Below are 17,311 nucleotides of genomic sequence, written 5' to 3'. Positions count from 1 at the left end.
CCTGGGTTAGAGGGAGGCTTGGGCTGGCTCTGGGAGCAGGCGGCTTGCAAGTGAGAGAGAAGGCCTCGAACAGACAGAAGGAGCGGGTGGGTGGGGCGGATTGGAGGCTGCTGCCTGCCAGGAGGATGAGGGGGTCTGGGGCTCAGCTGCAGACCTTTTCCCTCCGGGGACTCTTCAGGTGCCCTTGCTCCCCTGGCTGGAGCTCCGTCAGGGTCAGTGGACCTTCCTGGGGTCTGGGAACTTGGAGGAAGGGATTTGAGATCTCAAGATCACTCGAGGTAGGAACCGCACGCAGCCGGCCAGAGACTGTCCTCTTGCTCCGTGACTCAGACCATGGCAGAGAGGAAATAGCCCCAGGGCCGGGCTCAGAAGGCGTGGGTTCCAGTCCTAGTTCTGCTATTGGCCAAGTGACTTGGAGCACGTCGTGGTCCCCTGGGCCTCGGTTTCCCCATCTGCACACACGATGTTGGGTTCATTTAGGTGTGATGCTGCAGCTCAGAACGCCATGCAGCCTGGTGTTTCTCTACCTCCCTTCATGCAAATCTTAGACACAGGGGAAGTCGGGGTGCGGGAGGAGCCACGTCACCCTGGAATAACGCTGGCCCCCATAGCCCAGATTTCCTTCCTCTCACTGGTGTGTTTCCCTGTACCTCTTCCCCTGCTGCACCTGCCTGAGAACTCTAGGTGAGGCAAAGGTCCCACGCGTACCCTTGGGGCCATGTCCAGTGCCTTTCTGCACTGTCAAACGTGGCACCCTCAGCCTTGGCCACTCACTAGCCAAGCAGGGGCTGCCAAGGCTGAGTTTCTCTCCAGGGAGAGGAAGCACCTGTCGGGGCCCAGTTTGTTACTTGCTTGCGCCACTACCAGAAACCAGTTCCTCTTGGGAAAAGAGAAAGCTTGGTTAAAGTGGGCACTAACTCAGGCTTGAGAGCACTATCGAGTGTCTGGGTCTCCATCTGGAAATGGAGAGACCAGGGTGGGAGGGGGGCCGTTGCCAAGGACAGCTGGGCATCACAGATCCCCTCAGTGCTGAAGAGAGCACAGTATTGGGAGTCCTAGTTCACCCCCACCTAACTGCCTGCGACTTCTCATTTGGCCTTAGGGGGCAGGGGGAAGGGGGAGAGACTTTTGGAGGGGCATTTGCAACGGTGGCCACGTCTGCAGTGGCCCGGCCGGTGCGGGGCAGTCAGCGGTGGGTGGGCCTGGGGGGAGCACGCCGCGGCAGCTCTGCAAGAGCTGTATGTGTGCCCAGGAGTCAGGGATCAGAGCCGGAGGGCAGGCAGTGGGGACCGTGATGACAAACGAGCAGAGGCAGTGGCAGGGCTAGGAACAGGTCCAGGGAGGGAAGGGACTTGCTCATCCAAGGGGCTCAGGCCGCCTAACCCAGGGCTGAATCCACACCACAGGAGACCCCCTCTGTCCTAAGCTGATGGTCAGGTCTCCGTGTGGAATCGGTGGGATCTTGCCCACTCCCGGAGCCTCCCCGTGGCCAGACCGGGCCAGCAGAGTGGCAGAGACATGCGTGTGTGTGTGTGTGTGTGTGTGTGTCCTTTCTTAGCTTTGTTACAGTCATCCCCTGCTTCCCACCCACCCTCTGGGGCTTGGGCGAGCAGAACACGGTGCTTGGGAACTGGGGGCCCTGCCCAGACCCCCCTCCTGCCTCCAATGCCACCACACTGGCTTGCTCAGCCACCTGTCCCAAAGCTTCCTTAAGACACCCGGGCACTCTTGTTCTGAGGATGGACATTTATTAGCACACCTGGGCGTGCCACACGGAACATGTATTCAGACAGGGGTCCCTGCCCAGGGGGGCTCACAATCTAAACAAGACACAACGCACACACACATACACACACACGCAGGACACAGACAGGGAGCAGGGCATCTTCAAGGGACACGGATGGCCAGGGGAGCCACGGGCTGGGGCGCACAGCATGTTCAAGCGTTGTCCTTCTGTTGTCTTTGTGGGGGAGGGAGAAGAGAGCAGGACGTGGCCCAGGCTGGCCTTCGGGAAAGCAGTAGCGTCCGGGAGGGACTTGCGTGAGGAAGAGCACACCAGAGGACAGGGGTCCCAGGCACAGGGAGAGATGGGCACATCTCTTGGTGAAGGCATGGATACTGGGAGAGCCAACAAGGTGAAGGTGGGAAAACTAGGCAAAAAGTCCAGGAGGAGCCCAGAGCCCCGCGCGAGGAGCTGCCGCGTCTGCCAGGCTGTGAGGGGTCCTGCTTTCAGGCCCAGCTTTCCAGAGAGATCCTGAACAGAAGTTCTGGCAAGGAGTGCTCTTCAGGCTACTTACCTGACCTTAGGGCTCCCTCTAATCTCTGGGACAGAGATCAGAAGCCAAAAGAAGAAAACCACCCTTTAACGGGACACTGAAGCCAGGTTGGAAGAAATCCATGGGGCGGAAGGGCACAGGGCAGGCAGCTTTAGGTGGGGGTTCTTGGTGCAGCGCAGGAAAGCAGTTGCCTACCCCAGGTGCTGGGGAACAGGGGCGCGGTGGCCCTCTTCACTCTGGAGGGGGGCAAGGCCAGCAGGTGGACACATGGTAATAGAGGCGCACTTGTTCCTTTTGCGTCTGTGACAGATGTAGCACCTTCCTTCTAAAGTAGCCTGAGAGCTACCAGGCCTTGGCTTCCCCAAGGCTGTGTGGGGAGGGAAGGGAATGGGCTGGGATGGTTATTGCTCTTTTGTGAACTAAGGACACTGGTCCCGGGGAAGGAAGTAACTTGCCTGGGGAACACAGTGGCTGGAGAAGGAAGACACTGGGGCCCAGCTTCCTCAGACTGGGACTGACCATGGCCTCTTTTGAGTTGGAAAGACTCTTCTAATCCTAAAGGATTAAACCAGGAAAGGGTGGAGAGAAGCCAAAGATCCAGCCAACAGATCTAGAGCTCTTTCCTGGTCCCCGCAAGGACCGGGAAGGAGACGCTGGTCCAAAACCACAACGGGCCAGCCAACATTCAGGGGGTGATAGGCAAGGCGGAGGTTCCTGCTTTGGATTGTCTGACCTGCCTTGGAGGGTGGTGATCGTCCCTTGGGAGCTGAAGGAGGTAATGCTGGGCTGGGTGAGCTAGAGGGTCTCAAGGAGACTCCACTCCCGACAAGCCTCGCTTCAGGCCTGATCAGGAAATATGGCTGCTCTCCTGTTTTCTGGGCAGCTGGTGGGTTCATACTCTAGATCTGAGGAGGGGCTGGAAGCTCAGGGAAGGCCTCCTCACCAGTGAAGCCAAATCCCAAAGGTGACAAAGGGAGACTCAGTCCCAGGCTCCCCATCCCCCTCACCCCACTGCCTCTTCCCCTGGGAGTTGAGGTAGGGCTGGGACCCACGGAGGAAACAGCCGAGGCCCTACTTTGTCATGATCCTTTATTGATCAGAACGGGCCCTGCCACAAAAAGCAGGGCCCATTCCCACAAAAATATGATTTTGCAAAGAGGAAATCTTGCTGGCTTAGAGGGGGTGTGTGGTGGAAAAATTTTGTATGGTTCTTTTTTCCTTTTTTTTTTTCCTTCTTCAGTTTTTCTTCATTTCTCTTTGCTGCAATTTTTTTTACTTGTGATAGTGGGTTTGTCTGTCTCTTTTTCTTTTTTTTTTTTAAATAAAACACTTGCACTCAAGGACTCCAACACAATACAAACAGTGGCCACCAACCCCACCCCTGGGGCCCCAGCCGGGCTGGGGGCTCTGGGGGCCCCCTTGGGTTTTTTGTGGCTGTTTTCCTTGTCCCTTCCCTGGCGTCTGGCGCCAGCGGGCAGGTGCGGGGTACTGTGGCAGGTGGAATTTGTCAGCAGTTAGGTAGGGAGATGGTCACAAGAAAGGATACCCGAACAAGATAACAACTAAGTCTAGGGCACCCACAAAGACGGCAGATGACGCTCATGAAGGGACCTGGGACACAGTGGAGAAGAGATAGATGGGCCCAGGCGGGCCTCGGCTATCCTTGGAGACGCTGCAGGGGGAGGGGCAGGTGGGCCTTGCTTTCAGGCTACAGTAATAATACTTTGCTCCCGGGTAGCACCTTCACAGTCCTCCTGCCTCAACCCCCAGGTCAGGTGACGGCGGCCTCACAACCTCCCCTATGAGGTAGGTGAAGTATTATTACCATCATTTTACAGATGGGGAAACTGAGGCCCCGGGAGTGTGGGTGATCTGCCCAAGGTCCTGGGATGGTGGCAGGGCTTCTGTGCCCGTCCCCCCCATCCTCAAGTTCCCCCCTTCTCAGTTCTCCTCTAGCCCTAGCCCACCCCCGCCCTCACCGCATACCACCCGTCTCCTCCTGTGCCAGCCCACCGGACCCTTGGCCCACCACTTGCCGCCCCTCCCCGGCCTCCCGGCGGCTGCGTATCTGGGGCTTGGAAAACCCACGCAGGGTTCACCGGTTCACCAGTTTGCCTGGGTGGGTCAGGTTGGGAACAGACTCCGCCCGAAGATGCTCTCTACATATGATTGGCTAAGAGCTCCGTGGGCGGGGCTCGGAAAAAAAGAGATGCAGTTGCCCCGCCCACTCATTGCAGGTCGGTTCAATCCCTCCCCCAAGGCTGCGCAACAGGCAGGGAGACATGGGGGCGGGGCTGGCACCGCGTGGTGGAGGGGCACAGGATCTGAGGGAGGGATGGAGGACAGATCCCTCGCCTTGCAAGGCTTCCCACAAAACCCTCTGATCACTTCCACACAGCCTTCGGAGTTGCTGCCTTCCCGTGCCGCTGCGGGGTCTGGTCCCCAGCCCGCCCAATAAAGACCCCGCAGTTGGGGCAGGACCCCATTCTAAGCAAAGCTACAATATAGAAAAATTGGGATTTACAAGGAATGTGGGTGACTATTTGCTTTACAAGAGTACTCTTCAATCTACGAAATGATTCACCTACGCTGTATGATAGTCCTCCAGATTCTAGGGGGAGGGAACGGGGGCAGGGGTGTGAGATTCAGTGTAATACATTTTGATACGGGCAGCTCAAGGGGCAGCCTACTAAAAGAAAATGGCTCCCAAATTCCCACGCTTTTGCCGTGCTCTGTAAGTGGGGACCCTATCCAGAGTCCTCCCTTGGGGTCAGGCGCATCTCCGGGCAGAACTGTGGTCCCAGGCCGCGGCCACAGACGTGGTGTCTGGGCGCCACCTGGCGGCCGGTGCCGGAAATGGCAGGCCCAGGCGGGCGGACCCCTGGACTTGCGACTGTCGCCCGCCGTCTTGTGTCAATACCAGGACCCTCGTGGGGCTGAGCAGGCTTAAGCAGGGATCATCCCGGAATCTGCTGTCTCCAAGGGGAGGCCAGTTTTAGTCTCTGCAGCAGCTGAGGCAGAGAAGCCATGGCTTCTCTGTGTCGGGCAACCTCAAAATTTGTAGAATCTGGACTTTTCCCTGCTTCGTCTGCCTGAACTGGGAGGGGCAGAAGGAGCTGCTCTGAGGGACTGGGAGCAGTGGGGAAAGAAGGCTGGGCCAGAGACTCCGACCCCGAATGGAAGGGAGGAAGGAAAGGTCTGCGAGCTCAGGGGATGGAGGGGTGGCAGAGGGCAGCACAGACAGAGAAGGAATCTGGGAAGCACGGAGAATTGTGCCAACTTGGCTGGGATCCGAGATCTGGGAAGGCTGAGGGTGTCTGGGCGAGGGTGTTAGGGAAGAGAGCTAGTGGGGGCTTGGGACCCCTGAGAAGGAAAGGAGGGGGTCCTGGTGGAATGTGATACACGCAGTAGGTGCCTAAAAGGTGTGAAATGATGTTCAAGAGATGAAATTGCTCGGCAAGGAGCAGAAAGGAGCAGGGGGTGGGGGTGGCGGGAGCAGCCAAGTTCTCAGCCCTCTTCCCCCGCCCCACATTTCACCTCTCACCCCTCACCTGCCTCTCCTTGCCCATCCCCCTCTCTGTGCATTGACCTCTCTCGGCCTCCCGCCCTACCTCACTTTCGGAAAGCCTGCCTTCTCTGCACGGCCGGCCCCGGGGGGACAGGGGAAGTGTGCCCCCACCCCCATACACACACACGCACACACACGGTGGACGCGACACCAAGTACATGGGCTGCGGCTCCAGGACCCTGGAGCAGGCTATATACCATCCTTGGCATTCAGGGCCCAGCCGGCACCTGAAACTGCCCTGGGATGGGCCTCTCCTGGCCAGGCCGGGGCCAAACGCCTCGGCCTCCCCTCTCCTGGGCCCACATCGGGAGCTGGGGAGAGGGCAGCTTCTCTCCACTCCAGGCACTGCCTGAAAGAAAACGGGGGACCGTGCCCACCTGGCGGGTCTCTGGAGGGATCTGCCGGTCTGCCTGTCTGGACTTCACACTCTCCCCCACTTCTTTAGTATCAGCAAGTCAGGAAGGAAAGGGGCAAAGCAGGAAAATGGCTCCCAGAGCCCCTCCCCCAGAGCTGGACCGGTGGAGGATGAGGCTGGTACTTCCTAGAAACGGGGCCCAACTGACTCTTGGGACCCCTCCTTGGCCAAGCCCTCAGGGTCCTCCCCTCACCTATGGCGGGGGGCCAGGCCGGGCATTGTGCATAAAGTGGTGAGGGCATGATGGGGACCCGGGCCCTCAGCCCCCTGGGCCTCCCGTGGCCACACTTAGGCCTTCAGCTGGTGCCACTGGGCCACCGGCTGCCGGGGACGGGCAATCATGTCCTTCCAGTGCTTCACCTCCCCAGGCCCGCTCTTCCAGGACAGGTAGATCTGGGGAGAAAGGGAAGAGCACAGTATGAGTGACACTCTTGGAGGCACTGTCCCCTGCCCCCACCAGGGGGTGACGCTCCAGCTCCCCACTGGCACCCTAAGATCATGATCACGGGGACCAGGGGGCCTCCGCCTACAGTGACAGCCTACCCTCAGAGGCTTCCTCCTTCCTCCCTGCCAGCCTGACCTATTTTCCTTGCTGTGCCTCCCTCTGGGAGCCTGGGCACGCCTGGCCCTTCCCAATTAGACTCCTGACCTGTTTTGCGGTGGGGGTGGAGGCACTTGGCCCCATGCCCTTCCCTGCCCTGTTGGCCACTGTCTGCCTCTTCTCACTTTCCATTGCTCCCACCTCCTCGCCACTTACTGCACACCAGGCACCGAGGTCAGGGCCTTAAACACACAGGTCACCGAATCCTTACCTGTGAGGCAGGTATATTATCCCCATTTTACAGATGGAGAAACGAAGGTGCAGAGAACCGAGACTCACCCAGAGTCATGGAATTAATAACTGGTACAGAGGAATTTACATCTAGGCCTTTCTGGCTCTGGACTACCAGCCCCACCCTGCTGGCTTCTGTTTTCGGAGCTTCGCAGCCTCGCGGAGCTGTGTGCATGGTCCCCCAGCTGACCCCAACCTTGTGACTGGAGGCTGGTTAGAAGCGTAGGGCTCCCTAAGGGACCAAGGCCGAAGTGAGAACCAATCCTCCTTCACATTGGCTCAGTCAACAGAAGGTAGGATGGGTCTCAGAAGGAGCTATAATTGGTATCTCAAGAACACCCAACTCCAAAAGGCTAAGCTTCCAAAGAGCTTCAAAGCAGATATGGTTACTTGGCCTGAGCTGATCAAGGAGGGGGCTCAGTAGGCTGCAGGCCTGCTCGGAACACAGGGTCCCACTAGGGTGTGGGTGTCACCGCCCTGAGGAATGGTGCCACTTGTGACCACAGGTTGGCCGGACATGTTCCCGGGGCCCTGCTTTGAGGTCAGCTGCTTCCCTTAGCCCCAGTAGCTAAGTTCTCCATCCCTATCTGAGAGTTGCCTCCATCTTGGCCCTCTTCCCCACGGGGGCCCAGGTCACTCCTCATTTACCCCATACGGGGCCGTGGCCCAGGTGATGAATATTTTTTCCTCACGTGCTCCTGGCATCTGCCCTTCCCCTCCACCTGCCCTCATCCCTGGCTTCCTGCACTGCTCCTCGTCAAAGCTCCACGGCCCAATGGACAAACATGCCCATAATAGAAATGCTTCAAAAATAACTTCTATTAGGGGCGCCTGGGTGGCTCAGTTGGTTAAGCGACTGCCTTCGGCTCAGGTCATGATCCTGGAGTCCCGGGATCGAGTCCCGCATCGGGCTCCCTGCTCAGCGGGAAGCCTGCTTCTCCCTCTCCCACTCCCCCTGCTTGTGTTCCTGCTCTCGCTGTCTCTGTCAAATAAATAAATAAAATCTTAAAAAAAAAAAAATAACTTCTATTATAACGGCAGCTAACACATACATTCTAAGCACTGTACCAAGCATTGCACCCATGTTGTCTTATTTAATCTCAGCACACTGTGAGTTTAGGACTGTCTTCCTTCCACTGTGGAAATGAAATGGGGCTCAGATAGGTCACGGCTGACAAGATGGGGGCTGGGCCCAGGCAATCTGATTCCCAAACCCAAACTCTCAACACTAAACCATAAACGAACATGGGGATAAGACCTTTCAAAGTAGAGAAACTGAAGGGTTTATGTCACAGAATCACATCCTAGAAAAACTCAAGGCCAGGCACATGGATTTTTTTGATACGCCTATGATGAGGAGAGCTCACTTTCCACAGGGAGAACATGCACAGATCTCAGGCAATTCTCATACCACCCTGTGAAAGCTAGAAGGTTGGTACTATTAGCTCCATTTTATAAACGGGGACACTGGACGTCAGAGAGACAAGTGACTTGCCCAAGGTCATACAGCCATTTAGCAGCAGATGAGGTGGGAACCGGAGCCAGGTCTTTGGAGCCTGACTGCGGGTCTTGACACTCCCCCACAGAGCTCACCCTCTGAAGATGGGACCTGGGTGACATTGTTCTGAGGTCCTTACCCTGCCTGAGGGTCCTGTCCAGAAAACTCCCTTTTGGGGACCCAAGCCACGTCCTTCTCCCACTTCCTCCTTTCCCTGCCCTTCTAGTGGCCTGTCCTGAGCTGATCAACCCACAGTAGGACACCTAGGGAAGATTTTGTCCTATCCCCTCATTTTTAGGTGAAATGGAAGCCCAGAGAGGGGAAGGAACTGGCCCAGCACTGAGCTCACCCACTGCCTCTGTTGCTTCTTGTGAGGACAGGTGTGTCACCCCACCCACCAGGCCCCTACCTTGCCAATAACGTCGTTGCGGCTAAGCTTGTCCTTGTCCATGACAGTGATAATGATGGTCGTCTCCCTCAGCTTCTCCGTGGGGATATCAAAGGCAAAAGACTCGTTGAAGATGGGGTTCAGGTTCCTCTTCATCGTCACGGTCTTCTTCTTCTCCACCCGCTTGTCTTTGTACATCAGCCACACCTTCACATAGGGATCTGGGGGACGGGTAGAAAAGAGGTCAGAGGAACAGTGTGGGGGCTCCCCGGGACCCCCCTCCCTCTCCAGGAGTAGCAGCTGGGGCAGGAGGGGCTGTATGCTTCCCCCAGATGGTGAGGAAAGCCCCAAGCAACAATGAGAGGGATCTGGGGGACCAGTGGATGGACAAACTGGAAGGGACCTTGGCCATCACCTAGTGCCCTATTATGAACAAGGAAACTGAGACCCACAGAGGCCAGGTCTTGCCCAAGGCCACAGACGACAGGTGTTTGAGCTGGCGCTGGAGCCCAGGTCTCCCACCACAGTGCTCCCCTTCTCCTTGATTCTGGTCAGGACAGAGTCCAAGATGACACAGACCCTGAGGGTGTTCCAAAGGGGGTCACCTAGGGCTCTAGGGTAGCGGAGTTGAGATCAGAGGTGGGGGCGAGAAGGTCAGGGGTGAGTACCACAGCTCAGACCCTGCTCTCCACATCCAGCATGACCATCATGTCCCCAGAACCTCCCCGGTCCATCCACCCTCTATGTCGAAAAGCCCCAGCACCTGATGTGCCCCCGATGTCCATGGCTTTGAGGTTTCGGGCTTTGATGATGTTCACGATGATGGAGTTGGCAGAGGGGTTGTAGCAGAGAGACAAGAGCAGCTCCCCTCGGCTCCCCTGGGAGGGAAAGGTTGGGGGTGAGCCTGGGCTGTGGGGAGGGGTGTCCCCCCACTTGCCTCGGCTCCCCTGGGAGGGAGAACAGGAGCGGTGTGGGGACGAGGGGAGAGGGGACAGTTAGAGAACTCTCTGGCTGGCCCCACAGCCCCAGGTCCCTCCCTGCCCTGGGGGTGCTCACCCACCCCCATCTGTCACTTCTGTCACACCTCATGTCTCCTCACCTAGCAGTTCTGTGCACTGCCCTCCATGGGACCCCTCCTCCCTACACAGGTGCCAGGTCCTTTACCACAGCTCAGGCAGCTCCCCCCAGGGACCAAGCACCAGTGCTGAGACCAAGGGTGGGAACTCTGCACCCCTGGGTGTCCGTTTGCACCTTCCCCACCACCCTCCTGACATTACCAAGGTTGCAGGGGGACTAGGACCAGATCTGCCGGCCCTGATCTGCCAGCTCCCCAAGCCAGGGGCCCACAAGTGGGGTCTTACACTCCCATCGCTGCATGGCTTCAGATCCTTCCAGAAGGTCTGCATCTGGGTCAGGTCCACCTTGTTGAGAGGGATGGACACCTCCCCAATGGGGTCATTGCGGCTGAACCGGTCATAGTCCAGGACCTGGAGGTAGAGGATCCTCTGCACCACCTTCTCGTAGGGGAAACCTGGTGGACAGACAGCACGGGTGAAGAGCGGGACAGAGGGGCCACACGGGGCCTGAGCAGGGCGACGCTCCAGGGCACAAAGTCCCTGTGCCCCGTGCCCACCCGCTGCCACCCCACTGAGGTATGGCGTGCAACAGCTGAATTCAGACCTTCCTGAAGCATTAGCAAGAACTGTCACCATCACACTTGTCCCTCTTGACAACTCTCCAAGGTGGACGGCATCTTGTACATTTTACAGATGAGGAGACAGAGCCTCGACGGCTTACATTACCTGCCCACAGTCTCCCAGCTACTAAAGAGCAGAACTGGGACCATTTATGCACTCCTGTGTCACGTGTCTGTCTTGGTGGCTGGGCAGGGGCCCCTCTCTCCCCAGGCAGCCCCGCCACTGCCAATCATCCCGGGACAAGCCTGGACAAGTGGCACTGTCCGAGCTGGCCTCTGCCTCCAGAAAGCCAGCCCCAGGAGGCTTCGGGTGGAGGGGAGTGGCAAAGACACAGAAACAGGAGCGAACGCGTGTCCTCGGATGCTGCACTTCTCCCTCTAGTGATCAGCCTGTCCTTCACTGTTCCTCAACAGATCCCGAAGCTGTCCCCTTCTCCACGGCCACCTCCCTCATCCCAGCCGCTGGGACATTCTGCCTAGACAGTCACCAGAGTTTGCAAACCTTCCTCCCTGCTTGCGCAATTTCTCCTGCCATCCATTGTCAACACAGCAGAGTGAGCCCTTAAAAATAGAAATCCCATCACAACACTCTCCTGCTTAAAGCCTTTCAGTGGCTCCCAGCGCACTTAGAGTAAAAGCCACGTGCCCTGCCTTGGCTTTGAGTCCCTCAGTACAACCTGGCCCGCTGTCCTTTCCCGGCCCCTCTTGTGAGCACTCTCCACTCAATGACGGGCTCCAGCCACACCAGCTTCCTTTCCCGCATTCTAGTACCCGGTGTCTCCTGCCTAGAGGTGCCTCCACCACCTGCCCTGGCCGAAACAGGTCTCAGCTTTCCTCCCTGACATCCCAGATGTCGGTGGGTCCCCTGTTCTAGATTCCAGCACTTTCTTTTCACATCACGCACCATGGGCTGTAACAGAGACTCATCTGTTTCCTTGGGCCTGACTCCCACCAGGCTAGGATTTCCAGGAAGCAATCTCTGTCCTCACCCACAGTATCCCAGCATCCAACAGTTTCTGGCACGTAGTAGGCACTCGATAAATATTTGTTTAAGTGGATCAATACTTGTAAGGATGAATAAATGGCAGTCAAATAGCCTGATGGAGCAGCAAGAGTGTGTTGCGGGGGGAGCGGGTGAGGAGGCTGCAGGGGGAGCCAGGAGAAGGAGCCTGAGGAAGGGCTGAAGCTGGAGTCACTGGGCCTGCAGAGGCTTGGTCTCCCCTGAGGAGAGGCCAACCTGGGAGGCACAGGGGGTGCAGGTCAGCCTGGAGGCCTGAGGTGGTGAGATCCTGAACCACGGTGTGAGCAGGAAGGAGAGAGGACACCTGACGCCTTAACCTGGCTGGTGGAGAAGATGTGGGGAGAGGAAGAGCTCTGGAGGATTCTAGCCCTTTCGTCAGACGCTAGAAGCAGAACTGCCTCTGACGGCAGCAGGTGTGCTGGAAGAGGAAGTCCTGTGTCCCCCAAACTCCCAGCCCTTGAATTCCGTCAGGGCTTCCTCCTCCCACCAAAGGGGGCTACATCTTGCTCATCTCGGGAGTCCCCGGGCACCTGCCCAGTTGACCTTTGGCATAGATTCAGGTGAATGGTTCTCAAAATGTTGTAGGCTCCAAGAGGTCCCCACATCAGAGACAGCTCTCTTCAGCAGCAGAGGAGGTAGTTTTTTATTTGGCAAACACCTAGTCATCCGTCGGAACCCATCCTGAATGGCCCCTATTCTGGGAAACGTTTTCCAGCACCATCAAGGGGAGTGGACCGTGGGTTCCCACAGCATCTGCCGTGCAGAGTATGGCTTGGTTGTCTACACACCTATGTCCTCCACTAGATCAGGGATGCCTTGAGGGCCAAATGGTGCCCCCGTCTTTTCTGCACCCCCCCCAGTACCCAGCACAGCACCCAGCCCATGGTTGGTGCTGGATAAATGTCTGCCCAAGAGACCAAGGGATTGAAGCTCTGCCCATAAATCTCGCCCCACCAGCTGGCCTCATACCCCTCCAGAGAGCTGAGCCTCTCCCATCTCTAAACTGGTCGCCACACTGAACTGGGAAGGAGAAGGGTCCCCCCGGCCCCCACAAGCACCCACTAGCTCACCCTCAACGATTCATCTAAGGTGAGCTCGCTCTCACCTTGCAGAAGGGGTGGGGTGTCAAATGGCTGGGACACCAGGTGGGGAAGATCCCCTGGGGTGCACACTGAAAATTCTGGAGCACCGAGGCAGCTGGTGGTTGGAGGGATTTATTCTCACTGGCTGAGCGTGTCAGGAAAGGATAATGGCTTCTCTAAGCGGAGTCCAGGCACCGAAAATGCCCGGGACAAAAATGGCTCCCTGAACACAGCCCAGCTTCCTGGTTACCTTGGCGCCTCACAGGTAAGAGACAAAGATGGCCTACAGAGGGTCTGCGGGAGAGAGGAAGGGCATCCGCCTCAGCGGCCTCTAGGAACCAGGAGCGTGGTTCAGCACTGCTGTTCCCAGGCGTCCGGATGTGGGGCAGGGGTGCGGGGGGAAGGGCCCAGCGAAGGGGATCAGGCGTGTCTTCGACAAACTGGTGTAAGGGGTTTTCTGGGCGTTGTAAGGGCTTTCACAATTCACTGATTTGTTTCGTCCTTGGATTGCTATCCGTGTTGTACGGATGCAGAAACCACGGCCCAGAGAAGTTCAGGAACTTGCCTTGGTCACACAGCCAGAGGGGGCGGAGCTGGGTTTCGAAGAGCCGGCCTGGGCCACAGCCTGTACTCCGGGCCACTACACTACTCCCGGGGTCCCCCTCTGGGCCCTGGCCCGCCTCCCCCCGCCCCCGGCCGCCCGCCCGCCGGGCTGCCCTCCTCAGGACGAGTCCTGCGTCCGAGCTGAGGCCCCAGGTGCCGGCCGCGCCGGGCTCCTCAGTCTCTGGCTCTGGTCCGGCACCAGGAGGCCCTGTCGCCTCATCCCAGCTGGACGCGAAACGCCTCAGGTTAGCGGGGCTGAGACACGCGCCTGTGTGGGCGAGCGCCAGCAGACGCGAGCGTGCGTGCGTGCGCGCGCGTGCGCACCGGTGCGTACGTACATGCGTGCGCATCGGCGCGTACATGTGCTCCTGGGTGGGGGGCATGGGGGAGGGGAAGGCGGGACTCTGGGTGGGGGCGGGGGCAGCACCGGCCTCACCTTCGAAGAGGAAGGTCTCGTTCCAGTGGGGGTTCAGGTTCTTCCGCTTCACCTTGGTCTCCAGCTTGTGCTTCTTGTCCGGCAGCAGGTAGATCTTGACGAAGGGGTCGCTGGTGCCGCTGAAGTCCTTGGCGGGCAGCTCCTGGGCCTTCATGATCTTCACGGTGAGCGTGGACTCCTGGAAGTTGTAGCCGACACTGAACTGGATCCGGCCCAGGTTCTCCCGGCTGCAGCCCTCGTGGGCCTCGTCCTCTTCGGAGCCTGGGGAGAGCTGGGGGCGGGGGGGGGGGGCGGAGAGGAAGGCCGGCAGGGTTGGGGAGGGTTCTGCTTCCCACTCTCTCCACCCCGGGGGGCGCCCACCACAGCCCAGCACAGTCAGGAAGCCTCCCTGGGCCTGGAGAGCTTGCTCTCCCTCTGGTCACCATGTGGGGCTGGCGGTGACCCGTCTCACTGACATTCACACCTGGGTGAGGACGGTCAGGTCACACGGGAGGGGCAGAGCCAGGACAGCCCCTGTCCCCCGAAACCCCAGAGCAGTGTGCACCCTACTCCCCAGTCTGCCCTGGAAGCCCTGGGTCTGCCCACTGCCCCTGCCCCAAGCTCCCGTCGCACGCTGCTTTGGCCTCCCCCGTCCCGAGCTCCCCCTCCCACTGTCCCGCCTTCCACAGCCCAGCCTTCCACAGCCCAGCGGGGCCCACTGTGAAATGCACCAGCACAAAAGCCCCAGATGAGGGAGATTGTTCGCATCTCAAAAGAGTCTACCAGGCTATTTCTTTGGAAAGTGAGTCTCCGGGGTTGAGGATGATGTGATTTACAAAATGAGAGAGGTGAGTTTTCAGCAGCAACATCTAATTTGTGTAAGGCATAGATCCACGTGGGGATACAAAAAGTACAGGTTCCCAGGCCCCATCCCGAGAGAGCCTGACTGGCTGGGGCTGGAGAGGGCCTGGGCAGCAGAGTTGTTTAGAAAGCATCTCAGCTCACTCTACAGCACACCCACACCAGGGCTGAGGACCCCCGGGAGGAAGGGCCCCGCCTGCATTCAGCCTGCAGCTCCCAGGGGCTGGCCCTTGGGCCAGCCCAGCAAGGGACATACACATGGAGGGTGGTGCGGGTGTCCCCTTCCCATGCTGACTTTGAAAAACTAGGGGGAATTAATTTGGGGGAGGGTCTCCCAGGCAAGTCTCAGCCGTGGCTGCTCATGGGAATACCTGGGGAAGTTTCCTGGCTGCCTGGGTCCCATCCCAGACCCAGGGGTCCAAGTGGCCCAGGCATCCTTCTCTCTGAAAGCTCCTCAGGTGACTGGATGAGAGCCCGAGTTGCGGCTTGTGGTACCACACTTAGGACGAAACTGCTGGCCCAGTTTCTCTCCCCACTTCCCCTACAGGAGCCTTCCCTGTGCCCCGTCCTTCCTCCTAGGAAGCGGCCCCAAGGTCTGAAATACTACGTAGTACAGATAGTAAGAATATATATAGTGTGCACCTACCATGGCGGAAGACTCTCACATCACCTTCTTACTGAATCCTGCCAACAGCTGGGCGAGGCAGTTATCACCACTCCCTAGCTGAGGAGACTGGCTCAGAGAGGTTAAGTCACACAGCCAAGATTGCACAGCATTATGGATCCTCTCTGACTTGAGAGCCCACTCTTTCCACCAAAGCAGGCTCACATCCCTGGGCAATTTTGAGACATCCCCCCAAGCCAGTGAGAACTCACCTGCCCCAGGTGAGAAGATTCAAATCACACTAAGAACAGTAACCACCAGGCCTGGCCTCATCCTGTGCCCTGCGCTTTGCGCTCATCGACTCCCTCCGACATCTGGATGAGGCAGGCACTACCATGTACCAGTTGGGTTTCAAGGAGAGAGAGGTGATTAGCTTGCCTCAAGTCTCCCATGAGGCAGTGGTGAGTTGAAACTCAAGACCAGGTCAGTGCCCAGCTATCATGGGTGTCTTCCCGGCTCCCCTCACTCCGACACTCAGATCCAGCATCTGGGGCTTCATCAGCCACACCCTGGTCCTGCCTAGAGCTGGAAGGGGGTGGGGGCTGAACTACCTTCCCTGCTCTTCCTCACGGTGGAAGAGGGTCCCTCCGGCTCCTGCCCCTTGGCCCTGCAAGCTCCCCTCCAGGCCCACTGAGAATGTGGCTTCCGGACCCAGGGAAGTTTTCCCGTGCTCCTGCCCATTGCCGGTACCAGCCTCACTCCCTGTGCATCTTAGATTCTGCACCTGCAGAACGGAACCATAAGATCCATCTTGTGAGGTTCCTGGGATGGTGTAAATGGGCTCAGGTCCCTTGGCAGCCTGGCCCCTGCCACTGCTAGCCCTGGGACCAGGAGCCTGGGGCATGCATGAGTAGGCAGTGCCGGCAAAGACCACTTGCCCCTCCTGTTCCTTCTGTAGTTTGGGTGGAGTCCCTGGTGACTGGAGCCCAGGTGACCCCAGCCCCGTCTGAGGTCCCTCTGGTCACTTGGCTCTTGGTTCCCAAACCGGGTGGTCTGGAGGTGAGAGGCCCAAGGTGGGCCTGGCTCTGTGCCTGTTCCCAGCTTTCCCAAACCACAGTCCCAAGCCCTAATTAACCAGCCGGGGCAGCTTGAGGAGCTGTTTCCATGGCAACCAGACTGGCCACCCCTACCAGGGCCCCAGGCGAGGTGCAGGGGGAGCCCCTGCTCCAGTAGAAGCAAGCATCAAAAAGCATGCCAGGGCTGGGGTGACTCAGATGGGGGTGTGGCCTGGCCTCCTCTCTGACCCCTTTCCCTCAGTCCCTTCCTCTGGCCAGCTGTGGGCACCTGACTCCTGACCCCCAGCTTCTGAGAGCCTGGGGCCCGCTTGTCTTCCTCATCACCATTAATGGCAATGACCCAGCTTTGGCCTAGGGCTGGGCAATTAGACCTCGCCTGCCCACCTCTGAGCTTCCGCTGAGCCCTGAGCCCGTGAGTGGGCCCTGAGGCTTACACTTCCTTCCTCTGCCTGAGGCTGTCAGTTCCTCCCTGGGGGCAGCAAACGGGCCCGTAAGCTGGCTGGGAATGGACTGCTCCTTCTTGGAACCTAACTACCAGGAAGCTGTAACCAATTAAGAGGCTGGGCAGGGAGGCAGAGCGGGCTGTGGCTGGCCCATCCAGAGGACAGTGTGGCTGGGCCCATCTATGTGGGTGGGGGAGATGGACAAGAGGGCAACAGAGGGCCAGGCGTGCAGGGGCCTATGGTGGGGGTGGTGGGTAGAGGCCCAGGGGAGACCAGCTCTAGAACAGGGAAAATCTGATGCCCGAATCTGGATCCACGCAAGAGAAATGCAGATCCTAGGGCCCACCGCAGGCCTGCTGACTGGGAATCTGCATTTCTAAAAGAAGTTTTATGTATCTAAGTCATCTCTGTACTCAACATGGGGCTCGAACTCATGACCCCAAGATCAGGAGCTGCGGGCTCTTCCAACTGAAACCAGCCAGGTGCCCCGTGGGAATCTGCATTTTAACGAGATCTCCCAGTGATTTGTGTGC

At 58.4% G+C, this 17,311-nt stretch overlaps 1 protein-coding gene across 6 annotated transcripts in view; it reads right to left on the bottom strand.

Annotated features, from left to right (window-relative positions):
• Positions 1-3,484: 3,484 nt before the first annotated feature.
• The window catches only part of SYT7 (synaptotagmin 7), a 62,337-nt gene continuing 48,510 nt past the window's right edge, over positions 3,485-17,311 (bottom strand). For all 6 annotated transcript variants that reach the window (XM_045893548.3, XM_064576338.1, XM_064576341.1 and 3 more), the window contains 5 exons: positions 13,816-14,086; positions 10,339-10,508; positions 9,741-9,855; positions 8,999-9,198; positions 3,485-6,652 (listed from right to left, as the gene is read on the bottom strand). In XM_045893548.3, the coding sequence (XP_045749504.1) occupies positions 6,548-6,652; positions 8,999-9,198; positions 9,741-9,855; positions 10,339-10,508; positions 13,816-14,086 (861 nt within the window). In that variant the 3' untranslated portion in view covers positions 3,485-6,547. The remainder of the gene's footprint in view (positions 6,653-8,998; positions 9,199-9,740; positions 9,856-10,338; positions 10,509-13,815; positions 14,087-17,311) is intronic.

This window comes from Mirounga angustirostris, unplaced genomic scaffold (assembly GCF_029215605.1).
Source record: "Mirounga angustirostris isolate CCGP_5_RB_7025 unplaced genomic scaffold, mMirAng1.0.hap1 SCAF_13, whole genome shotgun sequence".
Lineage (NCBI taxonomy): Eukaryota > Metazoa > Chordata > Mammalia > Carnivora > Phocidae > Mirounga > Mirounga angustirostris.
The sequence above is the reverse complement of the archived record's forward strand: the minus strand, read 5'-3'. Positions and strand labels throughout refer to the sequence as shown.